Source organism: Protopterus annectens, chromosome 1.part1 (genome assembly GCF_019279795.1).
Source record: "Protopterus annectens isolate FY-2018-M chromosome 1.part1, PAN1.0, whole genome shotgun sequence".
NCBI classification, from domain to species: Eukaryota; Metazoa; Chordata; order Ceratodontiformes; family Protopteridae; genus Protopterus; species Protopterus annectens.
Genome location: NC_056726.1, coordinates 1633431816 through 1633451512, shown reverse-complemented (window position 1 = coordinate 1633451512; position 19697 = coordinate 1633431816). Strand labels below are relative to the sequence as shown.

At 41.8% G+C, this 19697-nt stretch overlaps 1 protein-coding gene across 1 annotated transcript in view; it reads right to left on the bottom strand.

Moving 5' to 3' along the window:
- Positions 1 to 19697, bottom strand: part of DNALI1 (dynein axonemal light intermediate chain 1) — a 787801-nt gene that overhangs the window by 644292 nt on the left and 123812 nt on the right. Inside the window, exon 3 of the mRNA XM_044083710.1 lies at positions 18451 to 18623. Coding sequence (XP_043939645.1) covers positions 18451 to 18623 — 173 coding nt within the window. The remainder of the gene's footprint in view (positions 1 to 18450; positions 18624 to 19697) is intronic.

Below are 19697 nucleotides of genomic sequence, written 5' to 3'. Positions count from 1 at the left end.
ACAGACCTCCCTCCCAAACACAGGAACCTCACTCGGCTTTCCTGAGAACACTGGAGAATATGAAGGTCTCTCCAAACACTATTATATTGGGTGACTTCAACTACCCAAACATCGACTGGGAAAACTATTCAAGCCCAAGCACCCTCGCCCAACGGTTCATAGAATTTATAAACTCAAATGCTATGGAACAACTGGTCATCACTCCCACAAGAGGGGAAAACATATTGGATCTGGTCATCACCAACATGGGGTCTCTATGTTCCACACCAGAGGTATACCCCTCATTGGTAAGATCAGACCATAAACAAATCTCACTGGACATCCATATTCCATCCCCACCCCTAGCCAAGGAAACCACGGTGAAGAATTTCTCAAAAGCAAACTTCACACTTCTCAGAACCGAGGTGGAATCCTTCAAAGCCCCCGGGCCAGTGGAAAATACAGCCCAAAATGCAGAATCCTTTACAAAAGCATTCTATGGACACCTACAGGAATGCATGGAGCATGCTATCCCAAATAAAACCAAGACTCACTCCTCTAAAGGCAGGAGACCTGTCTGGTGGACCCCAGCCATAAATAAGCTATACAACAGAAGGAGAAAGCTACTACATGACAGAGCAAAATCCCAAAAAGGGAAGGCATCACTGATCAGTACTAGCAAGAAACTACGATCCCTCATAAAATCATCTAAGGCCAGCTTCGAAAGAAAAATTGCACAAGACACTAAAGATAATCACAAGGCCTTCTTTAGTTATGTCAGAAACATGGGAGGCAACTCCCAGATATGCTCTGAGTTAGTGCAAAATGACAAAAAATACACTGAACCCACAGATATTGCCAACATCCTGGCAGAAAGATTCAGTACAAACTTCTCTCCCCCTTCCCCCCCAAAAGAGCAAATGTCTATCCCAACAGGGTGTAGCCTTCCTGAGATCACAGATGCACAGGTGAGAGCTGCCCTCTCCAAAGCAAAAAACACAGCATCAATGGGACCAGACGGTGTCCCGGGCTGCGTCTTACACGAGCTCCAAGAAGAACTAAACCCTCATATAAAGTCACTGTTCAATCTCTGCCTTACTACAGGATATGTACCCAAGGAATGGCGTACAGCAACAGTGGTCCCACTCCACAAAGGTGGTGCCACAACAGACTCCGGAAACTATCACCCTATAAGCCGGACTAGCCTGGTCTGCAAAGCTATGGAGTGTATCATCATGGAAATCATAAACAAAGACATTTGGAACCTCAAGACACTGGATCCTACCCAATTTGGCTTCGTTAAGGGCAGATCTTGCCTCTTGAACCTGGTCAACTTCTTTGAAACAGTTACCAAAGCCATAGATGAAGGGAAGGTAGTCCACACAGCCTACCTGGTCCTCGCAAAAGCCTTCAACACAATACCCCACTCGGGCATCATAAATAAGCTCACCAGCTTAAATATCAACCCCTATGTCACAAGATGGGTTGCAAACTGGCTCAGGGATAGAACCCACATGGTCAGAATAGCAGGTGCCATGTCAGACTCTAAACCAGTTACAAGTGGTGTCCCACAAGGCTCAGTCCTGGGACCTCTCTTGTTCAGTATATATTTCTCCAAGGTACAGGCTAACATGGGTGGACTATGGCTGACCAAGTTCACAGATGACTGCAAACTGGGTGCTGTAATCGACTCTCCGGCTGACACAAGCATCCTCCAAATGGGTCTCACAGAGACAGATAACTGGTGCCAGAGCCATGGCCTAAAGCAAAATGCCAAAAAGTGCATAGTCATCCCCTTTTGGGAAAAACAAAGTGCCCACAAATTACCACATAGGTGGTAATCCATTAAGTACGGAAGAAGTAATTAGAGACTTGGGGACTCAAGTAGATAGCAAGCTCTCCTTTGACAATCACGTTGCCAAAGTGGTTAGAAAGACCTTCTATATAGCCCACCTTATCATGAAAGGGTTCACATCTAGATCAAGAGAGGTCATTGTGCCTCTCTACTCATCTCTTATCAGGCCCATAATTGAGTACAATGCCCCATTTTGGGATGTACCTTACCCGACACCTTCAGCAACTGGAAAGACCCCAAAAGTATCTCACCAAGAGGATCAAGGGGCTCAAACAAATGCCCTATGCAGTTTGGCTAAAGAAACTCCAGCTCTTCTCAGTTGCGTACTGCCTACTCAGAGGCGATCTGTGTCTGACGTATAAAGCCATGTCCAACCCAGAATTAATGGACATGCTTCACCTCAGAAAATCCAAATCCCTTAGAGCTACACGCTCCAGGGACTTGAACCTCAGCACAGAAATAAATAGGACATGCTGGAGGGACAGATTCATATCCCAGAGGCTTCCCTCACTCTGGAACAAAATCCCAATCCATGTTAGGCAGAGCCCCTCACTGATCCTCTTCAAGAGAAATCTTGACGAGTGGATGGGAGATCGTAAGTTTACCCTGGGATCTCTTCTGTGTCTCTGCTTGACAGAGGTACAGTAAACTAACCTTAAAAGGGCTACCTTCTGTGACCTACTATACAGAGGCACGGTCAACTAATCTAAAAGGGTGGTGAAGGCCAAACACACTCTGGCTAGGCTTATAAATACCCTAGGGAAGATAGCTTAGTATCAACCTATGAACCTATTTGGGTAACTTTTCAGGGATCATGATAGGATCCCACAGAGAAGGTTCCAATGGGGAAAGAGCTTTCTCTGGTACCTGATGAGGTGCTGGTGCCATCCTCAATGCTTTCAGTGCCAGAGAAGGGCCAATGTTTTCTGCTCTCCTTTTCTTTGATTCTAAATATTTCCATTTGCCTTTCCCCTTATTTTTATCTTTTATGCTTTTCTTTTTCCTTCTTTTTCTCTTTCAGGGATTTTACCCTGAAGGATAAGGAGGAAGAAACCCTTTAAGAATGAATTAATTCCTTCTATCAGCAAAGGAATGAGGGCTGATCACCCCGTACATAGCAGAGTCAACCAAAAGGTGCTCTGGCTCTAGGCATACCATGTACAGTCTGTGGTTTCCTGGGGTAAATTCTTGTGAGCATATTTGGTACATTTTTAAAAGCTCTTCTCCAGGCAATCCATGTTTAATTAACAAATAAAAGGTTAAACACACAATCACAGCAACAGAGAAATAACATTAATTTAGCAGCAAGCTGAGAGACAATTAACAAAAAGTACTGTGATATAAGTTAAAGTCTATAGCACTAAACAGAGTAACAGTGCATTTAAGAAAATCTGAGAAGGAAGCCTGTATGCCAAAAAGTTGGAAGGCCTCCCATCTAAATGATACAAAAAGAAAACAAATATATCTTTTTGAACACTAACAAGAACTAAAAATATGACTAATGAATAAAGGAGTTCTAAAGTGAAGACAACCAAAAAAAAAAAAACTTTACACTTTTTAACAAGATTTCAACACGTCTAGAAAATAAAGGCTGAATCACTTAGCTGTAAGCAAGACCTGTCAATTTGCAAATGTGGCAAATGAGATATGAGGAAGATTACTACACAGGAGAATTATGGGAAGATAACATTTAAAGTAGCTCAAGGATGAAGCACTGCAGATGCTGGATCAGATCAGACTAGTGGCTCAATGACCCTCAAGTCTGAAAAGAGGGACAGGATAAATAGGATCTTTTATCTGAGTGGTTTAATGATCTGCCAGTGGTGAAGTATCAAATGTTCTGTTTCATCCTCATCCTCCATGATCTCTTAATGATGTATGACACCATAGATCAAATGATCCTTCTGGAGCACCTGTGAGTGTTTTCATCGTTACCTCTTGGGTCACATTCAGAAAATGCTGTATGGGGTATATTCTCCTAACTCCTTTTGTCTGGCGTACCTGATTGCCTGTGGGATGCACTTCTGTTTAGGGTATACATGCTGTGATTAAAGGAATCATTAATGGAAATAAATTTATTTTTTTATCATATGTTGCTAACATCAAGCTGTACCATTACACCTGATTTTAATAGCTTAGAAGACAACTTAGGAAATATTCTGTAGTCAAAACTGTAGCTAGCTGATCTAACGCCGTATGTAGATCCCTAAACTGGTACCCTCCTTGGTTGAGGAGCAAGCAAAAGCACTTCTCTGCTCCTAGAACTGTTGCAAGCTGATTGACAAAACTATTATAAGCAACTTGTTACAGTTACTACCACACAATTGCCTCACACTAAACACTTCAACAGAATCATAAATGTAGCATCAGTACACAGTTATCATGGCTTCATAAATCAATCTCACAGTTGCACTCCTGCACCATTCACAACATTCAATCACACCCTCTGACAGCTTCTGCCTGGGGCAGCAACCCTTTCACCCTACCTTAGTTATGCCTTTGTGTCAGGTGCAGAACTGGCTAAACCTTAACTCTTCAAAACTTGTCAAACTCTTCAAAAAATGAAAATAAAATGTTAACCCATGCTACTGTCTGTCCATCCCATCTTCCTCTGCTTTTCCCCTTAATAACTTACTGGGGAAATTAGTTGGAATGTGTGTCTCACTTGAGTTATTTGGGTTTAGTCTTTGACATCAGACTGATACTCATGTACCATGCCCCAGCTGTTGTCATACTTTTTATTTCCATTTAAGGAATACATCCTGGAACAAGCATCATAGTCCTTCAGACTTACTGATGACAGTTCAGGCCTTGTTTTTTTCTGTTAGTTTGTGTGTCTGTTTATTTGTTGACCATGATAGAGGACTGATCCAAGTGGACCATTTTCAGGCAAAGCCCATTATTTACAACCATATAAAAAAGGATACAACGTAATATAAGAAGTTGGTTGCACGGTAATTTACGTTAAAATAACAATAATGCAATGAAAAATACAGAAGCATTTGCTAGATTTAACAGTGCAAGACTGGCAAAAAGTTACTAAACTTCTTACAATAAGAGTACATACACTAGTAAAGACATTTATTTATACTACATAATGAATACTGCACTAAACTAAGAACTCAAATAAAAGATTACTATTTTTGTAGAAGGGAAGTGTAGATGTGGTTAAGATGGGAGAGGGAGGAAGTCGAAAGTTATATGAGGAAATATTAGGAGGGTGAAATGCGTCGATAAAGTGCAGGAGGAATGGCAGAGAGGGGAAGATGTATAAAGAGGAGTTTTGTTTGGTGTGGCAGTAAAATTGTTAGAGCTTTATTATTTGTCTGGAGTAGCCCAGGAATGATAGGTGAAAGGCTTGAGCTTGAAAGATCTGTGAGGATATGTGTGTGTGTGTGTGTGTGTGTGTGTGTGTGTGTGTGTGTGTGTGTGTGTGTGTGTGTGTGTGTGTGTGTGTGTGTGTGTGTGTCTGTGTCTGTGTGTGTGTGCGTGTGTGTGTGTGTGTGTGTGTGTGTGTGTGTGTGTGTGTGTGTGTGTGTGTGTGTGTGTAGAAATAGTGTCGTATTTGTAATGTACTGAGATCTATGGCTGCTGCAGTAGGCTCAATATTTTAATGTACAGGAGTAATGAGGGCCAGTAAACTTCAAAACCTGGTAGCAATAAAAGTGCAAGGGTTGTTGTTGAACTGTATTGTGTAATACATTAAGTGAAGGCAATAATTTTAAAGAAATTGCATTTTGGATTGGTTGAGAAGGGAGTATTTCAGCTGTTTAATATCTTTGGGTATAGTTTCCTAAACTATGGGTGTCAGTGTGATGCCCGTGCCCTGGCCCAGCAATCAAGGAGCCTCAATCCTCACTACTAACACCAGAGAGGGCGTCTCATATAGGAGAAAAAGATAAGAAATACATGTAGTAAAGTGCAATTTCCCTCAAGAGCACGCATAGATCACAGTCAGTCTGGGGCTGGTCGCTCCCTTGTTCTCCAGGTCCCCAATCTTTACTGGCACAGCTATAGGGTCCAGATCTCAGCATAGCTGGGCAAGCTAAAACCTCCAGCACCCTCTCTGTTCAACCAGTGCTTCATGTCCCTGCCCAAGTAGCTGACACACACACTGAGATAAGAGTTTATACAACCACACAGACACTCTTGGGAAAGGCTGGCACAGGTTCTCCAGCTATGCCCCTGTTACCCAGACTATACGGTAGTACCGCCTGCCAGCACCCAGCTAATATTTATCAGCTACTCAAAGACCCTTAAAAGGGTGTCCAATTATTACTGTGCAATATTATTATCCAATTGGTAGTATAACTAAACAGTCAAGGCTTATTAGAGCGACCTGGTACAGTAATCACTATAAATATCCAATGTACTCTAGAGCTTAAATTATCTCTACACAAAACAGCCACAGTTGAAAGGTTTTAAAATATTTAATAATAAATAATACAAACACAAGACAATACTTCTTACTACACAGTGCTAGTCAAGAGTTCAGAGATCACAGAGAAATACTTAAAATAATTCAGTAGTACAGTTCTGACATCACAGAAAAACACTTAGTCTAATCTTTCTAGTGTCTAGCTATTTCTAAAATAAAAGTCTAAGATAAACTTACATTAGAAAACAGGCAGAGTGCTGCTGAGTTGGATGGTCAAGACAAAAATGCTTAATCCTCTCTGGTTCTCTCTGTTGAAATTGAAATTGCAGTTCTGATTTACATTACATCATTCTTCACACCTTCCTGGAGTTCCCAGGCTACACATTACATCATTCTTCACACTTCCCTGGGTTCCCAGGCTAACAGAAACTGCATTTACATTCTTAACATCTCCCTTTTGTTATCTTGCAGCTGGTCAGGAGCAGAGCAATAAAAATGCATTTGCATGTTTAAATCTAGCAATTTAACTCTTGGTTAAAACAATAGAAAGAATTTCTTCATCTAAACCCCTTGGCATCACTGTCTACATAAAAGGTTCACCACATGCTTTACTTTGGTCAGTAGAGTGCACTGTTGTCGCATTTATTTCCAGTTCCACATGTAACAGTATTCCTTTACATTTAAGACAACAAGCCTGTGTCTTACACTGACATTTACAAATGATAGAATTATCTATAAAATTTTATCTGGCTAGGCTGGCAGCCTTCATCTATCTTTACCCACTCTTCATATATCTCCCCCCACAAAATGCTGCTTGAGAGGGTCAGGTCTATTTGAGTATACCTACCCCATTCCCTGTCTTGAGAGCACATCTGCATTGGCATTGCTCCTCCCACTATGGTGCTGCACTGACATATCATATGCTTGCAACCCTAGGCTCCATCTTAGCAACTTGGCATTTTGCTGGCTGGCTCTGTTTAACCATGTTAGGGGGTCGTGATCTGTCATTACAGTGAATTTTCTTCCATAGAGATAAGGCTGACGTTTCTGCAGTGCCCAAACTATGGCTAGACATTCCTTTGCTACAGCTGCATAGCATTCATCCCTGGGTTGCAGCCTACGACTGAGATAAACCACTGGGTGCTCATCTCCCTCTGAAGAAATCTGGCTAAGTACAGCCCCCACCCCATGGTTCGAAGCATCCAACTGCACAACAAATTATTTGCTGTAATCTGGACTGGCTAACACAGGGGGTCCTCCCAAAGCTTCTTTAAGCTTCTGGAATGCCTGTTCACATGCTGGGGTCCACACTACCTTATCTGGCCTGTTCTTCCTTGTCAGGTCTGAGAGGGGAGCAGCTATGGTATGATAACTGGGGATGAACTTTCTGTAGTACCCTGCTGTCCCTAAAAATGCCCTCAACTGATTTTTAGTAACAGGTGCAAGCCATGCCTGAATGCCTTCCGCTTTGACAGGTTCTGGCCTTATCTTACCACTCCCCACTCTATGTCCTAGGTAGGAGACCGCTGCCATACCCACCTGACAGTTGCTCGGCTTAATGGTCAACCCTGCCCTCTGTAGTCTGCTCAGCACCTCCCTGACATGCTGAAAGTGTTCTGGCCAGGAATACCTGTAGATGGCAATATCATCTAGGTAAGCAAGGGCAAACCCTCCTGCTCCTGCTAGGATATGATCTACCAGACTCTGGAAAGTCCCTGAGGCATTCATCCCAAAGGACATCTTTGTGAACTCATACAAGCCAAAAGGAGTCACAAAGGCTGACTTCTCTCTAACACTGGAAGTCAAGGGCACCTGCCAGTAACCCTCGGTAAGATCAATGGTTGTAAGATACTTAGCCCATCCCAGCTGCTCTAGGGCCTCATCTGTCCTAGGCATGGGGTAAGCACCTGACTCTGTGTGATTATTTAATTTCCTGTAGTCCACACAGAACCTGGTTCTGCCATCTTTCTTTGGCACCAGCACCACTGGAGAGACCCAGGGACTGTTGGACTCTTGAATCACCCCTACTTCCAACATCTCCTGTACCTGCTCCCTCAGAGTCTGTTTGACTCTCTTAGGCACTCTATAAGGGGCCTGCCTAAAAGGCATTTTGGGTCCTGTATCCACCTGGTGTTGCCCCAGTTGGGTGCACCCTGTCTTCCCAGTGAACATGTCCCCAAATTCCTGCAACACTGCTCGGATTTCTCGAACCTGTGTAGGAGATAGCTGCTGGGACATTACTACCCCTTCCACTGAAGTATCAGCCCAAGCCTCACTGAGGAGATCAGTCTCCAGATCTCCCTCAGACTCCTCCTGCAATCCACTGCAAAGGCTCAGCACAAGGGCCTCCCTATCATGGTAAGGTTTCGTCATGTTAACATGGTACAATTTGTGCTTCTGCCTAGCAGTTCCACCATGTAATTAACATCACTTACCTTTCTTACCACCTGGTAGGGTCCCTCCCAAGCTGCTTCCAGATGGTTGTGTCTGACAGGAATGAAAACCATTACCTGCTGCCTCACAGCATACTCTCTAGCTCAAGCATTCCTGTCATACCACACCTTTTTCTGTTGTTGGGCTTCTACCAGGTCCTCCTGGGCCAAGCTCATGAGTTCCAGAGTCTTGTCCTGAGGTTTAGGACATATGCCACAATAGACTCCTTGTGAGACTCACACTCACCTTCCCACTCATCTCGAATTAAATCTAGAGGTCCCCTCACCCTATGCCCATACAGCAACTCAAAGGGTGAAAAATCTGTGGATTCATGGGGAACCTCTCTGTTAGCAAACAACAGATGGGGCAAATATTTGTCCCACTCCCTCTTAAACTAATCTGCAAATGCCTGTAGCATGGATTTGATTGTAGAGTTTAACATCTCAACAAGACCATTAGTCTGGGGATGGTAGGGGGGTGATCTTCATGTGCTTCACCCCACAGGACTTCCACAGACAAGCCAGCAAGTCTGACATGAAACTGGCACCTCTGTCAGTCAGTATTTCTTTTAGGAAACCTACCCTGCTGAAAATCTCTAACAGAGCATTTGCCACCTTCTCTGCTTCAATGGAGGACAAAGCCACTGCCTCAGGGTATCGTTTAGCATAATCCACTACCACTAAGATATACTTTTTCCCTGTGGAACTTGGGGTACTCAGAGGACCCACAATATCCATAGCTACCCTCTGAAATGGCTCCTCAATCACAGGCAAAGGCATCAAATGCGCTCTCACCTTGTCTACTGCCTTGCCTACCTCTTGGCACTGTTCACAGGTCCTGCAGTACCCTGTTACATCTCTGGAAATTCCAGCCAATAGAAGTTCTGGATAATATGCCTCTTTGTACACGTTATGCCCATATGACCTGCAAAGGGAATATCATGGGCTATGGCTAGAAGTGCCAGATAGTAGGGTCTAGGCACTACCAACTGTTGTACTATGTCACCTTCTAGCCCTCCCTCAGGGGTCCACTCTCTGTATAGTAACCCTTTTTCCCAGTATACAGATTCCCTCTTTCCTTGAGAATCAGGTGCCTCCCTAGCTACCTGCCTCAGGCCTTGCAATGTAGGGTCTGAGATCTGAGCCTGTCTTAACTCACCCCTTGTAACCCTTCCCAGTTCCCCTTCCACAGGAAGTCTGGCATCCTCTGTCAGTGGTGCCTCATTGTCAGCCTGGGTACTACTACTGACCTCTAACTTTGCAGTCACTCTGTCCAAGGGAACATCAGTACCCACAAGCAGCTGTGGCTCACATTCAGTCTCATTGCTACAAAGTAGCTTCCTCCCTGAAGTAACCACCTCACCAGTCTTGGCTGCAAGTATGCAGTCTGTCTGGGTCTCCCCCAGGCTACCAGACCCACATGCTTGTCTCCTAGCCTGACTGTGTGTAACTGCATAAGCACCTGGTACTGCCTCATCCAAATCCTTCCTTATCAGGACATCTGCAGGATGGTAGTTTGGTACCCCTGTTGTCTCAACACAACCTACTATTGGCATTTTGTCTTTCCCACTTACTGACTCCCTCATCTTTTGCTCTGCACCTTGCCTCTGTGGACATCTGTATGCCACATGGCCCCACTGATTGCATTCAAAACATTTAACCCTAGCTCCTGGACATGTATCTAGGCTAGTGGCTTCCCCTGCTACTGGCAGATTCTGTTGGGGCAGTCTGTGCTGCCCACCATGGGTTCCTTTGGACCCATGAGCAGTACTGGGGGTCCCCTTCCTGTGCAGGGCTGCCTGGCTTGCCAGGTATAGGTCTCCCTTCTTCCCTAACTCATCTGAAGTAGCACATTGTCTATCAGCTAACCGGCTCCTCATGTCTTCAGGCAAAGTGCTAAGGGCTTGTTCCCTCACCAAAAGGTCTTCCAGCCCTTCAGAAGTGGTGACCTGACATCCACTCACCCACCTACGGAAATAAGTGCTCAGTTCAGCAACATATTCAAACACACTTTCATCTGCCTTGCGTCTATGCTCACGAAACTTTTTCCTATACGTTTCAGATGTTAGCTTAAAAAAAACTCTAATAGAAAATATTTTACAGCAGTATAATCAAAACATGCAGCATCACACATTTTAGACAATACAGTTACAGCTTTACCATGGAGTAAGGGGGTCAGGAACTGTACCCAGAGACTTTGGTCAACACTATACTGTTTGCATACCCTCTCAAACATATGAATGAAACTATCAAAATTATTCCCCTCTTTAAACTGCGGAATAAATTTACTGACCTGTTGTGCTTCTGGGGTCCAGTTACTCCCTTCCTCATTACCTCCATGACTCTGGCGAAGAGTCAACAATTCTCTCTCATGCTTCTTCTGCCTCTCCTTTTCTTTGGCTTCTATCTCCAAACACCTGGTCTCCAACTCAAGTCTCTTTAGCTCCAGATAGATATTTAAGTCCTCTGCAGAAAGGCTGAGCTGTCCACTCTCCAGGGCATTATATTTACACTGCCAGTCCGATTGTCCTGGTTGCTGTTTTCTGATGCAGCTATAACCAAGGCTGCAATCAGGTCTGCCTTAGTCAGGTTTCCATGCACCAGTCCCCTAGCCTGGCACATCTCTGCCAGCTGGCTCCTTGTCAGCTTTCCATAATCCTCTGCTGACATGCTGCCTGCTCACCCTGACTAACTTAGCTAACAAAAAAAATAAAACCGATTGTGATCTGAACTCTAGTATTCACTGCGTGGCTGACTTAGAGTATAAAACACCTTCAAAGCTCACTGTACACAAACTACAGGAATTCACTCTACCCACACCACTACAAGCCAATTAGTATTTGCCAACCAATTAATATGTGGTATGGATATTCCACCACTGCCAAACAATTAATATGTGATGTGGATATCCCAACCACTACCACCAATTAATATGTGACGTCCATGCCCTGGCCCAGCAATCAAGGAGCCTCAGTCCTCACCACTAACACCAGAAAGGGCTTCTCATATAGGAGGAAAGGATAACAAATACACACAGTAAAGTGCAATTTTCCTCAAGACTACACAAAGATCACAGTCAGTCCAGGGCTGGTCGCTCCCTTGTTCTCCAGGTTCCCAATAAGACTCGCCACTGGCACAACTATAGGGTCCAGATCTCAGCCTAGCTGGGCAAGCTAAAACCTCCAGCATCCTCTCTGTCCAACCAGTACTTCATGCCCCTGCCCAAATAGCTGACACACACACACTTTGAGATAAGAGTTTATACAACCACACAGACACTCCTGGAAAAGGCTGGCACAGGTTCTCCAGCTGTGCCCCTATTACCCAGACTATGCAGTAGTACCGCCTGGTATCACCTAGCTAATATTTATCAGCTACTCAAATGCCCTTAAAAGGGTGTCCAATTATTACTGTGCAATATTATTATCCAATTGATAGTATAACTAAACAGTCAAGGCTTATTAGAGTGACTTGGTACAGTAATCACTATAAATATTCAATGTACTCTAGAGCTTATATTATCTCTACACAAAACAGCCACAGTTGAAAGGTTTTAAAATATTTAATAATAAATAATAAAAACACAAGACAATACTTCTTACTACACAGTGCTAGTCAGGAGTTGAGAGATCACAGAGAAATACTTAAAATAATTCAGTAGTACAGTTTTGACATCACAAAAAAACACTTAGACTAATATTTCTAGTTTCTAGCTATTTCTAAAAGAAAACAAGTCTAAGATAAACTTACATAAGAAAACAGGCAGAGTGCGGATGAGTTGGATGGTCAAGACAAAAATGCTTAATCCTCTCTGGTTCTCTCTGTTTAAATTGAAATTGCAGTTCTGATTTACATTACATCATTATTCACACTTTCCTGGGGTTCCCAGGCTACACATTACATCATTCTTTACACTTCCCTGGGTTTCCAGGCTAACAGAAACTGCATTTACATTCTTAACATCTCCCTTTTGATATCTTGCAGCTGGTGAGGAGTAGAGCAATAAAAATACATTTACATGTTTATATCTAGCAATTTAACTATTGGTTAAAGCAATAGAAATAATTTCTTCATCTAGACCCCTTGGCATCACTGTCTCCATCAAAGGGTCACCACATGCTTTACTTTGGTCAGTAGAGTGTACTGTTGTCACATTTATTTCCAGTTCCACATGTAACAGTATTTCTTTACATTTAAGACAGCAAGCCTGTGTCTTACATTGATATTTACAAATGATAGAATTATCTATAAAATTCTATCTGGCTAGACTGGCAGCCTTCATCTATTTTTACCCACTCTTCACAGTCAGTATAGAAAAAGCATGCACTGCCCATTTCAAGTTAGAAAGCAGAGTTTGAAAATAGGGTATAGTTTGATGAAAGGAAACTTAGATGATAAGGAAGAAAAGCTCTTTCTGCAATTCTCTGAGCAAAGAAGGGGAAACCTTCTTCCCATACCAGTTTGTATAATAGGGTACCAAGAATGGAAGCTCTTTGTGTTATGGGCAGCCATTTAACTTTTGCAAGAGTATCCCTCTTAGGAGATAGGCTAATCAACTGTCAAATGTTGTTTAAGTTAACTTTGTAGAACAGAACAGTTCTTTTGTTAAATAGAATCAATAAGTGGAAGACCATTTTCAAGCTGTGGGAGGAGGACTTCTTTTCATTTTGCTGCCCTAGCTGCTGGAGTGACAAAGTAGGGAATCTTCCTAGAACAGAAGTTGTAAATTATTAACTTTGGCTTTAGTAACTTGATTGTGAGACCAAAAGTTAAGTGAAGGCTTTACCAAGATTCTAAGGTATCTGTAATGTGGGACTGTTTCTAGCTGTTGATTTTGGTTGATGAGATGAACCAGGTAATGTAGAATTTGGAAACTTTTAGTGGATTTCAAAAGAGCCTTCTTCTTTTTGTTGTCATTGAGTATTAGGTTGTATCTGGTTAGCCATCTACTTAGAGAGGTCCAGTCAATTTCAGACTGTTTTTTCATGATGGCAAGTGTGTGGTCATATCTGTAGATAACCAAGTCATTGGCTTACCATATAACTAGGAGAGGGTGGCTGTTAACAAAAAAGAGAAAAGTGAATATGAGAAAGTCTTGAGCCTTAAGGGAATCCTTTAGAGATCTAAGATACAGGAGAACTGGATTTCATGGTGTGCCTTTAGCTGTCTGCAGGATAAAAAATCTTTGTACCATAGGGCCACATTAGGTTCGATGTTGGTAGGGAGGATAAAAGGATAGAGTGGTTGACAGTGTCAAAGGCTTTTGTTAGGACTACAAAGACTGCATCAGTTGGTAGTCCTTTTTCATTACTAACAATGTTGCTAGCTAAAGTATATAGGGTGATCAGGGTACTTTCAAACCAAAACTCATACTGCTGGTAGCCAAGTTAGCACTGGTAAGTTTTCATGTGTTTAGCTAACAGAGTGTAGATTATTTTTTCTAAGATTTTCCAAGTGTTGGCATGACTGAGATAAGTCAAAAAAACAGTGGCACAGGAAGGTGTTTTTGTCTTTAGAATTGGTCTGACTCTGACAATTTTCCAAACTGAGGGCATTGTGTTTTTGATGAGGCATAAGCTGTATAGGTATTTTAGCATGGGTAGAATGTTTATTTTCCTAACTGAATGAAATAGTGGTTGCGGTTGACTGTTACTGAGGGGGCATCTATGGGGATGTTGTCAACAGTCTCTTCTATACCTTTGGTTTTGATTATTTTAAAGTAGAATTGGAGGTAGTTGAGAAAGGGCTGTGATCTTGAAGTGAGCTACAGGGATCTGTAGTGTTATTAGAAGGGAGAGATGTTAATTCCCTAGGGAAGTCTGAGGATACGAGTTATTCTGAAGATGTTTTGATGAAGTCTGTCTGGAGATGGTCAACCAGGAGGGTCCAGCCTGTTACTTTCTTTACTTGTTTTTGAAAATTTCTTTAATTGCACTTAAAGGCATTCTAAGAGGTTGTGAATTAGCTTTATGCAATCTTGTGGCTTTCTTAACTAATTTCCATAACAGGGTATAGTGGTCTTGGTTTTCTTTGGACTTTTCTCCAGGCAGCATTCCAAACTTTATAGACTGATTTGAGTTCCTTTGTTAACCATGTTGGTTTGTTTGTTTTTAGAGTCCAGATACCAAGGGGAAGCAAATGCCTTGAAGTGAAATGAAAATGTTGGTCATTGAGGTAGCTAATATTTCTGAGTCATTGAGAGTTAAGAATTCTTCAAGTAGATTAGAAGAAGCATTTGTTTCAGTTTTTTGGTCTGCAGTTGAGTCTTTGAACAAAAGGTCTAAAGCTGAAGTTGTTTTATGATGGGGGCATGATCTCAAAGGAGATAGGAAAGAGGTCACTTATTGAGGGTGGTAGGATGGTGATTTTATGGCTGATAGAGGGTTGATTAGTGACAGTAATATCAAGGACAGTGTGGCTTCCAGAGTGCAGGTTAGGTCTGGTAAAGTCATGAATAAGATGGGACAAGTTAAGGATGGTAAGAAAATCATAGGTTCATAGGTTGGTACTGGGCTATCTGCCCAAAGGCATATATTAGCCCAGCCACATTGTGCGGTATTCACCGCCCCTTTAGTAGTTCCCTAGACCCTTGTACTAGCAGCTAGTACCCTTGGCCACTATCTAGTAGTGCTGTTGGTGTGATCCCTGGTGTGAACCTTCTGTTACCCATCCACTCATCAAGGTTCCTCTTGAAGAGTGATAGTGAGGGGCTCTGTCTTATGTAGATCAGGACCCTGTTCCATATTAAGGATAGTCTCTGCGAAGGGAATCTATCCCTCCAGCATGTTCTGTTCATTGTTGTGTTGAGGTTTATATCCCTAGAGCATGTAGCTCGAGTAGATTTGGTTTTGCTAAGATGGAGCATGTTCAACAATTCTGGGTTGGACATGGCTCTGTACGTTAGACAGAGATCACCTCTGAGAAAGCGGTATGCAACAGAGAACAGTCTTAGCTTTTTCAATCATGCTGCATAGGGCAACTGTTTGAGACCAGTAATCCTCTTGGTTAGGTACCTTTGTGGTCTCTCCAGCTGCATGTCACAGTTCTTGAGATTATGGAAGTTAGTGAAAAAGTCACACAAGATGATTATTCTTTATATGAAATGTTACTTTCAATTATGTCAAGAATCAATGTTTTACATTTTGTAAGGTTGGCAGGGGGAAGTTATGCAGTTATTACTGTTAGTGGGGAGTCGTTGCTAAGGTTGATAGTGAATGAGATCCAATTCAGGGTCATGGTCATTACACGAGGAGTTCTGGTTGTAGGATCTTAACTACATGTTTTCTTTAATGAGGTATAAGGTTCCACTGCTTGATCTATTCCTTGGTCTTGCATTGAAAATACAATTAAAGTTTGGGAAATGGAACATAAAGTTGGGAGGGTTATGTTTAAGACATGATTCCATGACAGCCAGAATGTCTATGCAGCTTGTTTTGAAGTTGAACAGCTGTTCTAGTTTATTTAAAATGATGCCTACATTAACCATGGCAACATAGCGAGAGAGAGAGATTTTTAGAGAGGCATGCTGGTGGTCAGGTTTTACTATTTTTAGCTTTGTAAAAGTAGATTTGGATGAGTGAGTAACAGTAGATTTGGGCAATTGGTGTAAGTCCCGATGGAGAAGTAGAAGACTTTTTTGAACATGTTACAGTGAGTAATGCTGTGTGAACTTCTTGCAAGAGGGAAGGAATATATTTTGGGTAATGTGCATAAGTAAGGTTTGGGTTACTGTAGTTTGTCAATAGGAGGGATAGTTGCAGTGGTGCTTTGGAAAATGGTATTATTGATAATATGTTTGTATGTTTGAAATGGAGAGATTGCAAGTCATATTTGTCTATGGGTTGCCTAGGGATATAATTGTGTTGGTTATTTGTAAGAGTGTGTAAAATGTGGTTACTGGTTAGGGTTAAATACAGGAGTGTTTTTTCTGACACTGTTAAGTGAGTTTTGTGGATGGGGTGGAGTATAGTCAGTTGCAGTGAAGAAGAGTTTACTTAAATGTGGAAGGTTTATTTAAGTGGAAAGGATGACGTCACTGAAAGTAGGAAGGGAACATTGGAAATAAAGGTAATAATCTGGGTGATGGCTGGGGAACTGGAGGTGGGAGAGCAGTAGAGTGAGCTGTAACAATTAGACTAGTGGGAGACAGTATAAACAGGCCCAGAACCAAGAGAAGCCAGCACTATTTTGAATAAACAGGATAGTGCAGTAAGTTATTTAATAATAAATAAAGGGAAGAGTTTACATTTTAGGCATGCAACTAGGACCAGAAATTATATTATATATATGAAATATCTATATTAAAGTGGCCAGATTTTACTATTTATAGCTTCATAAAAGTAGATTTGGATGAGTGGGTAAAAATAGATTTTGAGAAAGTGCTGTAAGTCTGATGGCACAGCAGAAGAATTTTTCGAACAAGTTACAGTGAGTAATGCTGGAATCTGTACATCAGGAGTCAATCAGTGAGGGAAGTTGCACAACCAGTGACTTCCGATGACACAGACAGTATAAATTAATCATAAATACAAGTTGATAGCAGTCCACTAATCAGAGAAAAGTGAAGTATATGAAATATAATAATCACAGAGGAGGACCTGTCTCATACCAGTAAAATCTTAATTCAGTCAAAACAAAAGGCCTAGCAGTACGGGGGGTTAGAGGCTTTATTCCGGTTAAGTAACCAGGTGCTAACTTGCTAGCAAAATAATAAAACTGAGCAGGGCTGCCAGTATTATCTTTATTCAAAGAAGCCTAACAGTACAGGGGGTTAGAGGGTGTGTTTGAGTTAAGTGATCAGGTGTTAACTGTTAGTGATGGGATACAACTGAGCAGGACTACCTTAAGTACCTATAGAAAGAAAACAACCACGAACGCCTGGTTGTAATAGCTAAAACAAATGACAAAATCCTCAGCTCGAACTGGAAGAACGTAGTTTATTGCAAACGAGACAACCACCAATATTGGTGGTTGTCTTGTTTGCAATAAACTACGTTCTTCCAGTTCGAGCCGAGGATTTTGTCATTTGTTTTAGCTATTACAACCAGGCGTTCGTGGTTGTTTTCTTTACATTGTTGCTTGTGGTGTTACCTATAGAAAGAGCCTGGCTGACTGAGTAAACAGTGAACTGAAAATGGTTTATATCCTAACAAAATGATTACTGAAACGCTCTCTACCTTGGGTTAAGGATGGTGGCATGGCCTTCAAGGCTTTTGACCAGTACATTGAGAACCAGGCATATTACACTGATTTCACATTATCTGCATTGGCTGCAACACAGATGTGCTTTTTTTAATATCTTGATCATGCCTGCACAATCTAGATCTTGAATATTTTATCTCAGGTAGGGTTTCTTCTCTGTACCTTGCATATGGGTTCAGCTAGCTTCCCTAAATCAGGCAAGTTAATACACAGTATTTTTTCAGAAGCTTCCTGAAGTATAACATACTGTGTAGCCTCTGTCTGGATCTGCGTCAGGTCACTGCATCCACATTTAGATTTTTACAATTTTAACTTTGATGATTTTTAGCACTACATTTAGAGGCCCTGTAGCTTTTTACCTTTATTGAATAGCCACATTTTTTAATATTCTGCCTTTTATTTCTATGTTTAAAATGCTTAGGTTTTAAGCATTCAAATCATTCAAATAAAATAAGTAAATAAAATTTCAAGGTTGAAGAGCTGTATATGTGTCTGTATTTTCTATAACTTATGAATTGAACACCTTCACTGATGTACTTTTTCATACTTCTAGCAATTACTGTATACATTCCATATAGACCTGAAAAGTTACAATAAAAACATACCAAAGGTCTGTGAGTAGAGTTCCCTTCGGACAGGACAGATCCCAGTCTCTCTTGCTTGCCTATGCTGTAACTTCAGATCTAGTTGTTCTTGTAAGTGAACCACATCCATACGAGTGCTGGGAGTGCTGGAGACTTGCTGAATCCACAGCTGTCCATTTTCCAAAAGAATTTCTCTGCAACATAAAATAACCATACACTATATGTATTGAAAGTAACAGACATACCACTAGTTATGATAAAGAATATCTCTACAACATAGAACAACTACAAATTGTGTGCATTAAAAACAGTAGATATACTACTTGTTATCATAGTTTTTTGTGCATTTAAGGGATCTAGCTAAGAAACTGTTTTCTGTTTGATCTCTGGTAGTAGTGGAGGACGCCACTTTTTCTGTATTCAAATGATCTAGTTGGAAAACTGTTTCTGTTTGCTCTGGTGGCAGGGGGAAGCTGGGCCATTTCCAGGCCTGTGATTGCTTAGCACCGTCAAGAGTGTTCCATTATTGGACTTTGAAGAAGGCTGCACACAGATCAACAGCTTAATTTTAGCTCTCCCAGTGTGAAAAAAGAAACTAAGAAATAAGAGCTAGTAATTCTGCCAGCATGAGGCCATCTCTGCTTAACATACAAGGCCATATCAAACCCAGAGCTGTTGGACATGCTACACTTAAAGAAATCCCAATCCCTCAGAGCCACACGCTCCAGGGATCTAAACCTTGTCATCACAATGAACAAAACATGCTGGAGGGATACGTTCCTGACCCAGAGACTCCCCAGACTCTGGAATAGACTGCCCATACATGTCAAGCAGACTGCCTCTTTGGCCCTCTTCAAAAGGAACCTTGACGATTGAATGGAAGATAGGAAATTCACCCCGGGGATCACATCAGTCACCCTGCTAGACAGGGGTCCAGGGAAGTAAATATTGTGGGAAGAAATAGCCAGGAAATTGTTATGGCTAGGCTTGTATAGGCCCTAGGGCCAATAGCCTAGTACCAACCTATGAACCTATAAGTAAAATTCAGTTACTGTAAGTACTCTGCCTGGATGCCAATAAAGAAGAAATTTAGAGAACTTGAAAAAAAATCAGCTAGAAAAGGTGAAGAGAAAACAATGACTGTGAAGTATCTTCCATCTGTTCAGCAAAAAGCAGTTCAAGCTTCATAGGTGTAGTCTAGGCTATTGATTCACTAGGGCCTTTATAAGCCTATCCATGCAACCAAATTATATCCCATGAGTTACTAT